Raw genomic sequence first — 18,248 nt, forward strand, 5'->3', positions numbered from 1 at the left:
TGCATGTGGTAAAAAGCCAAGAAAAGACAGAACTACTCAACCTAAAACCCAGAATTTTCCTACAGGCAAGGACATTTAAAAAAATAAGTCCCTTAGATAACTGCTGATGCATTCTGACCTGAATATTTATTTACAGACCTGCTTCAAGTGAAGAAAGCTTAAAACCCAGTCTTACAGCCAGAGAAATAGTGCAAAGCCATAATTACGAATCTAAATTTTAAAACTTTACCTGTTTTCTTTTTTTTATCAGAAGTTGCATCCAAAGTAGGTAAGGTAGTAGAGGAGCTTTTATAACTATCATGACTGCATACTCCAGGATCTTCTTCATCAGAAGAAAATGAAGATAAATGTTCTAAGTTTTTAAGTTCATTATCAAGTTTTTCTGATGGACTGTTACCCCCAGTTTCAGACATTAAAGGTGTGGGTGTTATAGATGAAGTCTTTGGAAGTGGTGGGGGACAAAATGCACGAACAATCTGGGTCCCCGGTCGTCTAGTCCTGTTAGGCATTCGTACAGCAAGAGTGGAAAACTGCTGCTTGGGCCCAGATTTCAGAAAATCTAAGAAAGAGGCAATAAATCCTGTTTTGACTTCTGGCTGTTTTTCCTCTACTTCTTTGATCTTCTGTCTCATTTTTTCTTGATGCTGATAACCATCATGGCAGCCTTCTAAGGAAGGAGGAGTATATGGCAAATACATATCTGTTCCCCTTGGATTCTGGCGTTTGCCTTGGGCAGGTCTTTTCAGCTGTTTCTGATTACTGTTGTCTTCCTCTCTAGTTTGCCCTTTTCCTTTAGTTTTTTTCTTCTGAAGGTTAAAATGCATTACATCTTGGTTTTCTTCTTCAGTCTTGACACCAGTTGCCTCTCCAGGTTGGGCCATGGCCAACAGTGCAAGTGCACTCCTAGTTGGGTTCATGGAGGCACTGCTGTCATCACCCCCTAAGGTGAATTCACTCTCCGATGTAGCACTCTCTCCACTTATACTTCTACTACTAGAAACAAACTCTTGGTTTCTGTTATTATTTAATGTACTATCTACAGGAACTTCACTATCATCTTCAGATTCATGACTGGTAGCAGACTGTTTCTTGAATGGGCCAGAACTTTGCTCCTGGACTTCATGACTTGGTCCAACCACTGGTGAGGTTAATTTAGATGCTTTATTTTGACCAGGTGTTTCAAGGTGCTGTTGATCAAGAGTCATTTTTGATTGAAGGGTAGGTACTGGTGAAAGGTTCACCGTAACTTGACTTCCATTTAAGGAAATATCATTTATATTCTGTGGCTTTCCTACTGTAGCTGTTATGGAGTTAAAATCTGAAGTCCCATGCCCGACATCTAATGACTGCTGAAAATGAGATTTAGAATCACCATCTTCAACAGCTGGAATGATTTCATTTGAAGTTGACTTGGAAAAATCAGAAGGTGTAACGCCACAAGCTGCTGCTGTAGCTGCTAAGATATCATCTACATTTGATAAAATATTTCTTTCATCACTAAGAAGCATGGCCTCTGGGAAACATATTGACCCAAGTGAAACAAAATGATTCTTTGAATCATGTTGATTTGTTTCACTAAAGTGGCCCTTTGTTAGATGTTGTAAAGGCTTTGAAGACTCAGAGAGGTCCATTTTCAAAATTTCGGAATTCTGAGTATGGAGTTGCTGCTGAGAATGATCGCCATTGCTCTGAATAATATGGCCATCCATTTGAAGAAAAGGATGTACTATTTGTTGAGGACTTGGAACACGCTGTACTTGTAAAGATGCCTTTACTTGTCCTAAACCTGCCTGCAGTATTGACTGCTGCAGAATTTGTAAGTCACAGGCAGAATCTAAAAGGATCTGTGTACTAGGAAGGGATGCCTGATGGCCATGCCCTAAGGCATGATTTGGAATTTGAATCTGAGATGAGGCATTAATTATTTGATCATGCTGCTCCTGGACCTTGGTTTCATGTGCCTTATGTATAAGGGAATGCTGCTGGCTTAGGTCTTTAGTATTCAGCCTTATTTGTGGAGTTTGCATTAAATTAGTTGTCTTCTTAATCTCAAGGGTTGCTGCGTTACTGACTTGGCCAATTTGTTGGTTAAGTTGTGTCACTGAACCAACCATACTTTCTTCTTTTTTTGACCCTTGTAGAGCAATCCCAACAACTTGATCTTCAAGACGGGAATTGCTTCTGATTACACTTTGAGAATATCTGTCATCTGCCTTTGACACTTTATAAGCTGATTCTTGAACGTTAATTTCCCCATCAGATAGCCTTTGGGTTGATGCCTCAAGGGATACTTGTGGCTGTAATACCTGTAACTCTTGCATTGGAAAATCATCTTCTTGCTTTGAAGACGTATACACATTTGAGTCAAGTTTTCTTTCAGCATAAGACTTTGGATCAGGGGAAGGCATGTTATTCTGTAATGTCTGACAATGAGAAGTGGATGTAAAAGATGATGATTGGACAGCAGGCAAAAACTTTTGGGACTGGGGAGATGATGACCCTTGAGCCTGAGCATTTTGGGAAGAATGCATAGAGATATAATTCTGGGTTGGGCTAGAATCTGGCAAACTCTGAGCCTGAGAGGTGGAAGAATAAGACAGAGAAGGGACTGTTAACGTTAGGGACTGCCCTGAAGCATAGCTTTCTGAAGGGCTAACAACTGACAAATCTTGTGATTGCGATGAGTAACTAACCTGTGTCTGGCTAACTGGTGATAAACCCTGAGAATGACCAGATGAATAACTTTGAGACTGGCTAACTGAAGATGGATCTCTTGTTTGAGCAGGGTAATTCTCGTTTGTAACTGAAGATAATACCTCTTGCTGATTAGAAGAAAAATTAAGTGTCTGATTTTCAGAAGTTACAGTCTGAGACGACCCAGAAAAAGTCAATGTTTTATATAAGGATGGCAACTTCTCAACTTTGCTAGACCTATAAACCTGTGAATGAACAATAGATGGCACATTATGTGGCTGTACTAAACCATAATTTTGGGACTGACTGACTGATAAAAGGCTTGGTAGCTGCGCTGTAGAATAAATTTGTGCTTGGCCCGATATTACAGAACTCTGGTTATGTAAAGGTTTGGAATAGCTTAGTGTTTGCACAGGAGGAATTATGCTTTGAGGTTTGGGGCTCTTAGTTGATGTTAGTGGTTGTTTTGTAGAACAGCTTTTTACTTTTGTAGTGGAAGGAGGATATCCCGATGATGGAATCGCAGATGAGTAAGACTGAGCAAGTTCCCCTGAGACCTGAGCGGTCTTCTGCTGCAATCCTCCATTGCTCACCTGAGTAGACTCTCCAATTGGGCTACAGGATAAAGATGACTGCCTGCTTGTTTCCTGAAAATTAACTACACTTGCATTTGATAGATAACTATGTAAGGAATGCTGTGAACCAGTCAGTTGTGCCTGAATAGACTGGGTACCTGAAGGCCGCTGATGGTGTTTAATAACACTACATTCTCGAAGAGCTCTTTCAATGGAAGCAGTAGAACTAGTAAAGAGAGTTGAACTGTAGGCTTGAGGAGTTTGCTGGGTTCCCCCAAGTGCTGAAGGCAACAAACTAAATTGAGGTTGTAAAAGATGGGGTGCAGACTCTTGAGCTGAGCGATATGTTGAAGACTGAGGTGGTATGCTGTTACTTAATGCACAACTGCCCAGGCGCTCAAATGCCAAAGCAGTTGGGACAGTTCCCTGGGAAGTCTTGATTTGTAGCAAAGGGTCGTGAGGATTTAAAATTCCGTTTGATGTAGTGTTAAAAGTTGAATCCTGTAGCACCAAAGGTGAGGTGGTAGCAAAGTTTCTATTGCTGAAGGTGGTGGGATGCTGATAAGCAGAGAGGGCAGAGGGTGGAAGTGTTCCAGTGGTTGGCAAAGGTCCAGTAACAAACAGCTCAGTTGCTGCCGAGGAATGCATACCTACGAAGAGAAAACAAAGATCTTCATGCAAGTGCAGCACACTTACATATACGACTATGTTTTCATAGGTAAGACTTATATGACTTTCAACCCATCAAAACCTCTATAAGGTTGAAAAGCCTGACTAATTCTGTGTGTCAATTCTGAAAACTACATTTCCAAATAGCTAGCTTTCTTCAAGCAAAAACGAAGTTACAAAGGTATCAGCAGTTCATACTTATAATTGTTACGTAAATAGGAGTTCATGTAAGGCCATTAAAAATTAAGAAACCAGTAAAAATACGCATTATCTCTTGTGATTACCCTGAATTCCCAATGCAAAACACCAATGGGCAAACAAAAATGCTCATAACGTTAAAACTGAAACTAAATTATCTACATTTAACATGACAAATAAATTTCAAAAATAACATAGAGGTTAACACTGCAAAGTTTCTTTTGTAAAAATATATGTACTTATATAAAATCTCATGCATTTCAAATTTTGACTTCCTAGGAACAATAACAATAGATGCATGCTTATCATACAAGGCTGATTAGAAATTAATAAAGTACTGTCAAGAAGGGATTGTTAACATCACAGGACAGGATTCTAGCTACACATAGCTAGAGAAAAAAGACATATATATACCTTTGTGATCTACAAGTTCCACTTCAAGAAATTTATCCATGGAAATAAGTGAACACAAAGGTGTTTGTGCAAGATATTCATTATAGTTATTGTGTATAATAAGTAGAAACAACCCAAGGGTCCATCAACAGGGGATTGAACAAATAATCATGGCATATCCTAATAATAGTGTTGCTATAAACATTGATTAGGTGTATATATGTTTTGATATACAAAAATATCAAAGAAAGTCCCACTCTTGTCTAAAAAGTGGGACTGTAGTAAGAAACTATCACTTTCCATTTTATATACCTTTTTATTGATTAAATAGCTTCTATTAAAATTTTTTTTGTCATTTTGGAAAAATGGAGGAAAAAAGATTCTCTGGCCCTTTCAAAAACATTCTTCTCTCACTTCTTTCCATTAATTGTCAAAAAGTATTACTACTACAAGGACAGAAAATATATAGTTATACTTGAAAGTATAAATAACACTTAGAATGTTTAAAATAATATAACCATAGGAACTAGAAAAGTCTAACTGAATGTGTAATGTAAAATTATTCCAGGAAGCAAAAAATGAAGCTATTGTGTGGTTTTTAAAAAGACTTTTATTAAAAGTATAGCTAAAATAAAATATTATATTAGTTTCAGGGGTACACCATAGTTATTCAAGATTGCTATTGTGTTTTTTTAATATTGTTTTATTTTACTCTAAAACATTAATTATCTTCTTGGAAGCAGAAAAAAAATTACTAAGGCATATTGAGAAGCTCTATTAACAGAATTTACACCAGAATGATAAAAATACTACTTCTCATAGCTATTATTTACAAATATCTTCTCAAATATGCTATATGACATTTCTTATTCTTTAAGAAAAACCTTAAAAACTAACTTTTCTGTCATCCTGCAAAAAATAAAATACATGCAAATAATTTGGGGGGAGAAAGTTGAAAAATGAAATCAGAAAAATAAAATTTAAAAGTGCATATAAAAACAGGCACAATATAATATCAACTTGTGATGATTTTTATTAAACAGTGATTTATTCTGTTCAATTAAGGATAGCTTTACATAACTCAAATAATAAAATCAGTCCCAAGATTGTTTTTCACTGTACTACCTAACCAGCCTGAATTCACTAAAATAAATGAAATTTAATCTTTCACCAAAAGAAAAACACACACAAAAATATGTAAAGTGACAGATACATAAATTAACTTGATGGGGAATTCTTTCACAATGTAAACATGAAATCACCACATATACACTTTAAATATCTTACAATTTTATATTCAATAAAGTTGAAATGGGAAAAAAAAGTAAAAGAAATTTAATCTTTGCCCCTCTCAAGCAGACAAGTAACTAGAGTTGACCCTTGAACACAGGTTTAAGCTGCACAGATTCTTATGAGGATTTTTTTCAATAAATACTGTAAATGTATTTTCTCTTCCTTATGATTTTCTTAACATTTTTCTTTTCCCCAGCTTACTTTACTTTAAGAATACAGTACATAATATATATAACATATAAAATATGTTAATTGACTGTTTGTTATTGGTAAGGCTTCCCATCAATAGTAGACTATTAGTTAAGTTTGGGGAGTCGAAAGTTGTATGTGAATTTTCAAATGCACAGGGGGTCAATGCATCCCTAACACCCCCATTTTTCAAAGGTCAACTATACTTAAATTGCAGATATAACCTTTACATCTAATGTTTATCTTTAATAATTACATCTTCTTCAATTTGTTTGTTTTTATTAGAGTGCTAAAACTGAATTTCTATTAGAAACAATTTCTTGAATTTTGTTCACCTTAAAATTGTGAAAATTCCAGGTTTTAAAGTTCATTAAATTATTGAAATTCATTTAATTATTGGAAAAATCAATAATTAATGTCACTTTCAGCCACACTAGCACGACAAAGCCATACATAGTGTAGTTTTACAAGACTTAAAAATTACGAAAACAATCAATCACCTGTCTGCCAGGATGGAGCCCTGAATTGTGGTAAGAGAGTAGTTCCTGAAGAAGCAGCCTGAGCAGTTCGAGATTCAACAGTAGAGAGAAAATTCATCACTGAAGATTCTTTAGTGTTAGTGCTGGCACTGTTCACACTAGTATCAAATATTCCAGAAAGACCTACATTAAAGAGAAAATATATCCCAAAGTAAAAATATTATTAATATAAAATTATATTCCTGATCCTATTTTTAAAAGAAATCTCTGAAATTTGAGGCCAAAAGTTCTACACCCGTAAACTGTTTTATTTTTAAAAAGCAAACAAATATTAATTTGACAAAGCATAGTTATAATTTAAAAATTACAAAGATGCATGAAAAGATCTCCCAACTAATTATATAGATATTCCCTATGAATAAAAGACAAAGCTTTTAATCTCATTTTCATTTAAAAATTTCCATGGTACTGTTATGTCCTGCACATACACATGGTCAACGAAACATGTGAAAAATTATTTTTCTTCTTATTCACTAAATGTACCCAGATTCATGTTAATATTTCACAAGGGGATTTTTACCAGCTGGCTGAGGTGTGGCAGGATATCCAGGAAGCTGATGAGAGGCTGCAAAAGTCTGTCTCTGAAGGAGATCTGTTTCAGAGTGTGAGGGATGGCCTTCTTCATAGCTTAAACTAGAGGATAAAAAATAAGTGACTAAAAACACATAGCCCAAACGATATGATCAAAAAGTTTCTAGGAAAGCAATTATTAAAAGTAGCAGAAGTCTTTGACTCAATTCCTGACCTACAGACCAACAGATGAAACACAGTCTGACAACACTGTCAGAATGGGGAAAATATATTGAAGATATATGAGAAAGAAAAATAGTTTTATTAGGGAATTAAATGTGTTGATATATAAGGTGATTAGAACACTGCTAGCAATACATAAGTATTAGCTGCTATTATTATTACCATCATCATCATCATCAAATTACTCTTTAGATTTCTGCTAAATGATAAACAAAGTCCCCATGGACAACAAAATTCATTAAAGCTTATTACATTGCCAGAAAAAAAAAAAGTTTTAATCAATTAACTAAGTTTATTTTGGTAAGAGCACTTCACAGGAGATGTACCACTTCAAGTACACAGCACAGTACTAGCGACTAAGCGTACGTGCACTACGTGTCGCAGCAGCAGGCCTCCGGAACTTATTCAGCATGTGTAACTGAAGCTTTATTATCTGTCAAATGACACGCCATTTCTCCCTTCCCCCAGTCCCTGGCAACCAGTATTCTACTCTGAGTTTGACTAACAAGGTTTTAATCTTTGATTAACCTGAATTATCAGTATTTTTTCTTTTATAGTAAGTGCTTTTAGTATCCTGTCACTAACATAGTCACCTGTTTTCTTCTGTAAGTTTCAACATTTAGCTTTTATGTTTAGATCTAGGAATCACTGAGAGAATTTTTGTGTATGGTATGAGACAAGGGTCAAGGTTCATATTTTTACTTCTTTAAAAGTTAAGGTATAAATTGCATACAATAAAATCACCCTTTCCAGTGTACAAGTCAGTGAGTTTGGACACTACAAAAACCAGGGGAGAGAACAGTTCCATCACTACAAGATTCCCCCCTATCCCTCAGTAGTGACCCCTCCCACCACCTCTAGTCCCCAGGCAACCACTGATCTATTCTCTATCCTTACAGTTTTGCCTTTTCCAAAATGTCGTATAAATATAATCATTTAATATGTAGCATTTTGTCTGGCTTCTTTTACTTACCGTGTTTCCCCAAAAATAAGTCCTAGCCGACAATCAACTGTAATGCATCTTTTGGAGCAAAAATTAATATAAGACCTGGTATATATTATATTAATTTTGTATTATATTATACCCGGTCTTATATTATAGTAAAGTAAGACTGGGTCTTATATTAATTTTTGCTCCAAAAGACGCATCAGAGCTGATTGTCCGATTAGGTCTTATTTTTGGGGAAACACAGTAACTTAATGCATTTGAGATTTATCCATGTTGTTCTTTATATCAGTAATTCATTACTTTTTATTGCAGAGCAGCATTCTATTATATGGGTGTACCAAAAGTTGGTGGTTGTTTCAAAATCCATGTATCAGCTGAAGAACTTTTGGGTTCTTTACTGTTTTTTTCAATTATAAATAAAGCTGCTATAAACATCTGCATAAGTTTTTGTGTGAATATAAATTTTCATTTCACTTGAGTGAATGCATAGGAGGGGTATGGCTGAATTATATAGTAAAATGCTTAACTTGAGAGAAACTGCCTATTTTCCAAAATGGCTACAATTTTTACATTCCCATCAATAATGTAAGTCTAGTACTCTGCATGCTCGTTGGCAATACGTATTATCAATTTGTAAACTGTTTCTTTCTTTTTAAAAATTTTAGCCATTCTAATTGGTGTGCAGTGGCACCTCACTGAGCGTCATTTGCTCATCTACCATGCAGACATCTTCTTTGGTAAAGTAGCTACTCAAATCTTTTGCCCATTTTTATTGGGTTGTTTTCTTATTATTGAGATTTAGGAGTTGCCCATATATTTTAGAATCAAATCTTGGTCAGATATATGTTTTGCAAATATTTTTCTCCCAATCTGTGGCTTTCATTTTCATAACAATGTATTTAGAAGAGCAGAACAATTTTTTTATTTTATGAATTGTACATTTGGTGGTGTAGCTAAGAAATCTTTGCCTAATCCAATTATCTCAAAGGTTTTCTCTTATGTTTTCTTCTGGAAGTTTTATAGTATTAATTTAGGTCTGTGATTCATTTGGAGTTCATCTTTTGTACATTGTGTGAGGTAAGGCTTGGAATTCATTTTTTTAAATTTGGATATGCAGTTGTCCCAAGACTATATACTGAAAAGATTATTCTTGAACTATCAAATTGCCTTGACATCTCTGTCAAAAAAAAAAAAAATCAACTAGCCATATACTTTTGGTTCTGTTCTTAACTATTCTGTTACACTGACCTGATAAATGATTCAGGTTGTACAAATGTTCCAATTTTGTTCTTTTTCAAAATTGTTTTGGCTATGCCAGTTATTCCCATATACATTTTAGGGCCAGCTTGTCAATTTCTATGAAAACATTCAATTGAATCTACATCAATTTGGGGAAAACTACCATCTTAAAAGTATTAAGTCTTCTAATTCATGAGTATGTTTTATCTGTTTATTTAGGTCTTTAATTTCTGTCATCAATCTCTTGTAGTGTTCAGTGTATAATTCTTGCAAATACTTTGTTAAATTTATTCCTGAGTATCTCATTTTTGGTTTGTTCTAAATGTTTTTTTAATAACAGCTTTATTGATATATAATTTATATACCATAAAGGTCACCTTTTTAAAGTGTACAAATCAGTACTGTTTTGAATATTTAGAGTTGTGCAACCATCATCATAATCTAATTTTAGAACATTTTCATTGCCTGAAAAATAAATGTGCACCTGTTGTCACGCAGCAGCCTATCCGTCTGTCCCCTCGTACCTACCTCTAAAGAAAGGAGAGTCTGTGAGACTGATCCTTTCAGGGACTTTGCTTCACCTGTGTGCTTACACCTTACATCTCCCTGTTTGGCCCCAAAGGATGGCTGGTTAGTCAATGATGGGTAAGATTCCCCATGGGGGAATAGCCGTAGGGGATTAGGCATAGCCGCGTGGGGGTCATCAGGACAACTCACAGGGTTGATAGAGGTGGGCATAGACCCCCCCCACCTTTCCCCGGCTAAGGAGAGCAGAAGCTCTCTGTGGCTATATTCCTTCCCACAACCTGCTTGGGAAGAGATTCAATGATGTGATAACATCAGTTCTCCATTTATTCATATCAATAAGTTTCAGCATAAAGGTTTTGTCCTTTGGGGAGGTACATCCTGAGACTTATGGTTCTGCTGCTTGCAGGCAAGGGTGATTAGTTTGAATCAGTTTCCTAGTATAATGTATGAAATTCACAGACCATGGAGGAAACAATGATACTTCCTTGTGTGTACATCAATAAAAGCCACAAGGTGGCCCGATTCGGGGCTCTCAGTCCTTAGAGGCTGTGAGACCCTTGGCGCCTATTGCATAAACCTCTTGACTTCAGTTTCTTTCTTAACACTTCCCCGCCCCTTCTCGTTCTCTCACTGCCCGTGTTGCGCTGGACGCAACATGCATCCATAAGCATCACTCCCAATCACTAATCTACTTTCTGTCTCTATGGATTTGCCACTTAGAACACTTTCTATCAATGGATTGATACTATAGGTGACCTTTTGTGTCAGGCTTCTTTCACTTAGCATAATGTTTGCAAGGTTTATCCATGTGATAACATGAATATATCACAAGACTGTGTAAGCCTCATCACTTCTAGGTATATATCCAAGGGAACTGAAAATACAAGTTCACACAAAAACTTACACAAGAATGTTCATAGCAGCACTATTCAGAATATCAAAAGGCAGAAACAATCCAAATGTCCAACAACTGATAAATGGATATTAAAATATGATAAAGCCATACACTGGAATATTCAGCCATAAAGAGAAATGAAATGCTGATACATGCTAAAACATGGATGAACCTGAAATATTATGCTAAGTGAAATAAGCCAAACACAATAGGACATATGATTACATTTCTATGAAATGTACTGAATAAACAAATGGAGAAAGAAAGATTACTGTGGTTGCCAGGGGTTAGGGAGAGGGAAGAATAGAAAGAGACTGCTAATTATGACTTTCCTTTTGAGGTGATGAAAAGTGTTCTAGAATTAGATAGTGGTCATGGTTAGTTTTGTTAATATTCTAAAAACTACTGAATTATACATTTTTAAATCATCAATTAATATGATTTTTGAGTTATATCTCAATAAAAATTATGGTCACCCACACTTTGTTATTATGGGTAATTTTTCATGAAACTGCAACATCATCAAACAAGGTGATGATACATAGGCTTGCCGTCATCCATGTATCCAGTAGCCTATGGTTGGTCCATCTCCATGTACCATATATGATTTTTTTTGTTAATCTGCATATAGTATTTTTGTGGTTTTAAACTAAGTTTCAGAAGTCATTAACCCTCATAATAATCTTAGGGTCACTGGTTTGTTGAGGTTATTCATTTTTTAAACAAAAGCCAGATTTTTTAAACAAAAAAAATTTTAGCCAGGGGAAAAAATTCCTCAAAACATGGTCTTTGTTTCTAATTCCCATGCTGGAACCAATATAAGATCTCCTTTCAATAAATGTACACTTTTGTAATATAGGACCACCATGGCATAGCCCTTCCTAGCCCCCAAGACCTGGAAGGGTGGTAGGGAGAGAGACAGAGGATTTTTACTATCCCCCTATATACTCCAAACATTACAGGAGCTAAGGCCTAAAGAAGGAGGAGCCAAGGGAGCCAAGGGAGCCAAGTCTCCACTACTTCAGTCTTCATCTTTCCAACCTAGCAGGACACTTCAGTCTTCCATCCCCTCTCCATACACTCACAGTGGGGTATGGACTCAGTCTTGAAGGTCAGAAGGGTCAGAATTTTGCAAGAGGAAGTATCATCTTCCTTCAGGTGCTGTCACTTAAATTCCAAATTAAAAAATTGGCATTTTCTTCATAAATAAAACAAATCAAAAGAGATTAATTAATCAGTTATCACTCTTTGCTTAAGTCTGAACATTCTTTCCTAATTTTAATCTATTTTATTTAACAAAGAAGATTAAGTTTTAAGGTAGCTGAGAAAGCTGACACAATAATATCATCTAAAATGGCAGTTTTTGGGGGTGGCTGGTTAGCTCAGTTGGTTAGAACACGGTGCTAATAACATCAAGGTTGCCAGTTCAATCCCCGCCTGCGCCCGTGAGCTGCGTCCTCCTTAAATAATAAATGTTTTAAAAAATAATAAAAATGGCAGTTTTTGCAATGAAGATGGTATATGATTATAAGAAAAAATGTTTTTTAACATATTAAGAGTAAGTTATCTTATGGTTTATATCCAAATATCAATAACATATACAATCTACTCCTTGGGTAGCATACTCTTCTGTACATAATACTTAAAAAATAAAACACATTCTAAGTTTTAAAATCAAGTAGCAAAAGTTCCATGAAATATGTTAAATCCCAGGTAAACAAGCCAGTACTTGCATACAAGTCATAAGTTACTTAAGCAATGAATGAATGATTTTGCCTTAGGTAGTCATATCACTTTCTTCTCTGTGTTAAAGAATTTGGCCACTGAAAAAAATATATATTCTGGGGTCAAATATATGGTGATGGAAGAACTGACGCTGGGTGGTGAACACATAATGCAATATATAGATGATGTATTATAGAATCGTACTCTTGAAACCTATGTAGTTTTGTTGACCATTGTCACCCCAATAAATTATAAAAAATAAATACAGCAAAAAAAAGAAAAAAAATTCTATATTCTAACATAATAAAAACAGAATTCTCTTTAAGCTTTGAAAATATTGTTTCATTCTAGATATACCAATTTTTCATAGCTGAGAAAGGTAAGAAGACTGGATTGGAAATTAGAAGGTTCAGATTTCAGCCCTGATTCTGCAAGTAACATGTTTCAAAGCTTTCAGCAAAGGACAATCTTGTAGAATCCTAGTTTTCCTATTTATTATGAAGTCTAATGTTCTTTGTATTTATAATATTCTGAGTTAAGCTAAATATTTTTCCTTTATTTATCACACAGTATTCTTTAGTATAAAATCTGTCTTCAAAACAATACAGAAATAAACACTGAGTTCACTGAAGTAATTTTTTAAGTAGAACAGACTCTAGTATGTCTGTCCCACTCATACCTAAATGTCAAATATTTTATATTTTACTTTAGCTAATCATGGTCTGAGAACTAAAAACAAAAACCTGAAGTGTAAGAATTATCAGCCCTTTTAAGGAACTATTTATAATTTGAAAAATTAAACCATGAAACAAATATGTAACACCTGTATAAAAGCACAGGCTTTGCAAATAGGCCACAGGATTCAAATCCAGTTCTGTACTTTACAAATTCTGCAACTTGCAGCTAACCACATAATTTTCCTATGTCTCAGTTTCCTCAACTGTAAAATGTGGGTAATAACACCCACCTACATAAGGTTGTTGTGAGAGTAAATGATAAAGCACATATATAGCATTTAGCATAGTACTATGTTTGACACAATGTTCAGTCAGTGCTATTATTATTATTATTGCATCTACAGGTGAGGTCTGCATTTATACAACTGACATTTATTGACTGTCAAGTATGCTAAGCACTAGAAGATACAACAATAAAAAGCCCTAAGTAAATAAACAAACATAACAACACAGTATGAGAAGGCTTACCTCTAGGAAATGATAGCTGAGTATTGAAAGGAAGGAGAAATTATCCAAGGAAAGGTAAAAAAAAAAAAAGGTGTTTCAGGAAGAGACTCCCATATATAAAAACCTAAAAATGTTTGTAAGATGGCATATTAGTAGACCTGTACTGTGTTTCCCCGAAAATAAGACCTAGCCGGACCATGAGCTCTAATGCGTGTTTTGGAGCAAAAATTAATATAAGACCCAGTATTATATTATATTGTATTATATTATATTATACCTGGTCTTATATAAGACCCGGTCTTATACTAAAATAAGACCGGGTCTTATATTAATTTTTGCTCCAAAAGACGCACTAGAACTGATGGTCCAGCTAGGTCTTATTTTTGGGGAAACACAGTATGTAATTTTGCATAGTTGTATTGGGGAGATGGGGATATGAATCAGACAGGAGCCAGATTATGGAAAATTTATGCCAAAAGGAGTATCTCACATTTTATCTTCAAGGGAATTAAGAGCCTCTAAAAAATTTTAATCAGAGTTAAATTATTTATTTTTATTTAAAAATGTTTTTAAGCAGGGGTGCTCATGAGCATCATCTGGTGGGTTTTTTCAAACTATATACTCCCAGTTCTCACTCCCAGAAGTTAGTTATTTCTAATTCTGAGACAGAACCCTGTACGTCACTTTGAAAAAGCCCTTCTAGCCAATTCTGCTGTGTACCCATAGTAGAGAATCACTATCTTAGATAATCTGTTAAGCAGCATGGAAGAACAGAGCAGGCCTGGAGGCAGGAAGGCCAAGATCCTACTGCAGAAATCCAGGTGAAAAATTGCAAGGACAGAACAGTGGCAATAGCCATTTGAGAACTCTTTAAAAAAATGTAATTAACGAACTTGGCCAACAATGAGTTGTGGGGGAAGATGGAGGAATCATAATGATAGTGAACCACCCATAAGGCTGAACAAATGTGGAAGAGTTCGATTTTGGATGCATTATGTTTGAGGTGAGGGGTTCATTAGAGATAGTGAGACAAATACTCAAAATAGCACTAGTGGACATTCTCACTTAGAACTCAGGAAAGAAATTTGAACTGTAAATAAAAAACTGGGAATCGTTATCAGATGGATATTTCTGGAGTCCTGAAAGTTGTGAAATTGCCCAAGAGTGTCTTACATGAGAAATGGGCTGAGGACAGAAGCTATGGGAATACCGCTTTTGGAGGACACAGTGATCAGCAAGGCTCCACAAAAAGGGGATATTAAGCTCAACGTGTGCCAAACCAGAGGAAGTGAAGAGGAAAAAGTTATGCAAGGGCCTGAAGACGTTTGCTTTGTAGGGAAGCTGAAAGATCAACATGCTTTGAGTGTACTGAGGGAAGGGAAAATGACAGGGGATTCATTCACCTACAGAGGCAAAGGCAGACATGAAGTCTTGTGGGCACAGTAAGGAGCTTGGATTTTATTCCAAGTGCCATGAAAAACCGAAGGATTTTTAAGCATAGGAATGAATAAACACGTTTTTAAAAGGTGACTCCATCTGCTATCTGCTACAAAATTTCCCTCAGTCCCCAAACTAAAATTGAAAGCAAAGGGAATCCTAAAATCAAATACACCTTTCAATGTCATAACTACCACCCCTCCTCATATACACATTACCACCCCAAAATCTCCAAGTTTCACTCAAAATTGCTTTAAAAATAAATGTTAAGGGACGTAGAGTTTAATAAATCTGTCTACCAATAACTCTACAGCAATGTCTTAGTTTAAAAAACGGTGAAAATAACAAAGTTGTTGATAAAAGACACTTCCCTTAAACCTGACTTTGCAGAAAATGCTGGGAGAAGAGATAAATCTATGTGTTAAAAACGGTGAACTTTTCAGGATATTACAGCTATAATCAAAAATACAATCATCAGTGTTGACAAGTGTGTGGAGAAACTAGAACCCTCATAACGTTGCTGGTGGGAATGTAAAACAACAGTACAGCCACTTCAGAAAACAAGTTTGGCAGCTCCTCAAATGTTAAACACAGAATTACCACATGACCCAACAATTCCATTCCTATGTATCTACCCAAGGAAAATGGATGTGTTCAAACAAATACTTTTATACAAATGTTCACAACAGCATTATTTACAAGAGCCAAAAAGTGAAAACAACCCAAATGCCCATTAACTAGTGAATGATAAAAATGAACTATATCTGTACAATGGAATGTTAATCCATTTATAAGTACTTGTATGTACTGATACATGCTACAACATACTCGTAGATGAATCTCAAAAGCATTATGCTCAAAGAAGCCAAACACAAAAGACGTATTTTATGATTCCATTTATATTAAATGTCCAGAAAAGGCAAATCTATAGAGAAAATCGATTAATGGTTGCCTAGAGCTAGAGGTGAGAATGGGGAGTGACTATAAATGGGCATTAGATTTCTTTTTGGGATAATAAAAATGTTCGAATATTAGATTGTAGTGACACTGTGGTGGCATAAATATACTAAAAAAAAAAATCACTGAATTGTATAGGTACTGTTAATTTTATAATAATGTAAATTAAATCTCAATACAGCTGTTCATTTTTTTTTTTTTTTTTTTTAAGTACTGGAGGAGTCAGATGGCCTGGACTCACTATCTCCAAGGGGACCCTGGGCAATTTATGCTTTATTGGGCATTAATTTGCTCATTTTTTTGAAGATTTTTTTTTTTTTTTAAGATGAACTCAGTTTTTTTTTTTTAATTTTTTATTGGGGAATATTGGGGAACAGTGTGTTTCTCCAAGGCCCATCAGCTCCAAGTCGTCTTTCAATCTAGCTGTGGAGGGCGCAGCTCAGCTCCAAGTCCAGTCGCCAGTTTTCAATCTTTAGTTGCAGGGGGCACACCCCACGATCCCATGTGGGAATTGAACCTACAACCTTGTTGTTGAGCACTAGCGCTCTAACCAACTGAGCCATTCGGTCGCCCCTCTGGAAGCTTAGTGGCAGCTCATCTTCAATCTAGTTGTGGAGGGTGCAGCTCACTGGACCATATGGGAATCAAACTGGCAACCCTGTTGTTCAGAGCTCGCGTCCTAACCAACTGAGCCATCCAGCCACCCAATTTGCTTATTTTAAAGAATACCTACTACACAGGTAACTCCTACACACTGCATCACCTAGGCTCTCGAAGGACCATTAGTGGTAGGTTCTACAGATCAGAAAGCAGAAGAGAGGAGTCGTGTTACTTGTCCATTCCCTCCTTGTAACACAACCATAGTTTGAGCTATGCTGCATCCCTGCACAACTACAGATCCTTCTGGGCTCCAATAACTATTGCTCCTTCACGGGACTAGAAGTGGCTTCACACTACCGTTACTCACTGTCTCAATATCCCTTTTTGGTCCCTTAATCCTGCCCCCAACTATCTTTCAGAGACATACTATGGTTGAAAGAGATACATACATGGCCTGAAATTTGCATTGAAATAATCCAAAGCAAATACAAAGTAGAGAGAGAAAGTAGGTGGGGATATATATATATGAAACAAGATTGACCATGTGTTGAAATTGTTGAACCTGGCTAATAGATACATAGAGATTCATTATACTATTTTCTCTAAATGTGTTTGGTTTGATATTTTCTATAATAAAAATGTTATTATAGAAAATAGTATAGAAAATCAACTCCTAAGTGGGTAATTCATGTTCTGGATTTCTGGTTCACAACAAAGGTTAGTGCAGAGGAAGGAAATGATAATGAACATCAGAGATAAGGTACATATTTTGAAACAAGTTTGAAGAGGTTTCATAAAATATTATCCAAGTGTCATAATTTACAAGCTTATTCTCTTAAAATTTCTTAATAAACATGTCAGTTAAACGCGTTAACAGATATACTCACTCCAAAGTACAGTGTATGAGGAAGATGCTAAAATGACAGTAACAGGGTTCACAATAGATCAAAGTTAATTAGCTGGTATACTAGATTAGCTTTTAATAGCAAGTTTGGAACCATCATCTCCTATGCTGTATTAAAACACAACTTATAAGTCTTAGAAGCAATTCTGATCACTAGAAGCAATTCCAAACATTAGCATGTTGAAGATCAGATTGAGCTCAAACTTGCTTGTTAAAAAAAAAGTAACACAAAGATATTAACCAATAGCAAAAGACCATCTCTAGTTTTATTTTTTTGTTTTTGTATAGCCTCGGTTCTACTTAAATACAATCCTTCCAAATAGTTACCCTTTTATTTTGCCATTATTCCACTAAATCGTTTGTGGCTCTGGCCAAATCAAACTCTGATTTAGTTTTATGTCTGTTTAAGTGAGTAGAGTACCAGCTGCTTTACCAGAGTAGTATTCATCTTGCAGTTTGCTCAATATGAGAAATGTTTTAAAATGTTAAGCCATCTAATTTAAGCAGATCCAAGCAAAAGTATTTTA

At 35.6% G+C, this 18,248-nt stretch overlaps 1 protein-coding gene across 2 annotated transcripts in view; it reads right to left on the reverse strand.

The window, feature by feature from the left end:
• Window positions 1–18,248, reverse strand: part of QSER1 (glutamine and serine rich 1) — a 62,579-nt gene that overhangs the window by 36,670 nt on the left and 7,661 nt on the right. For both annotated transcript variants that reach the window (XM_033119844.1, XM_033119845.1), the window contains exons 2-4: window positions 7,071–7,183; window positions 6,512–6,673; window positions 230–3,919 (exon numbers count right to left, since the gene is read on the reverse strand). In XM_033119844.1, the coding sequence (XP_032975735.1) occupies window positions 230–3,919; window positions 6,512–6,673; window positions 7,071–7,183 (3,965 nt within the window). The remainder of the gene's footprint in view (window positions 1–229; window positions 3,920–6,511; window positions 6,674–7,070; window positions 7,184–18,248) is intronic.

This window comes from Rhinolophus ferrumequinum, chromosome 11 (genome assembly GCF_004115265.2).
Source record: "Rhinolophus ferrumequinum isolate MPI-CBG mRhiFer1 chromosome 11, mRhiFer1_v1.p, whole genome shotgun sequence".
Lineage (NCBI taxonomy): Eukaryota > Metazoa > Chordata > Mammalia > Chiroptera > Rhinolophidae > Rhinolophus > Rhinolophus ferrumequinum.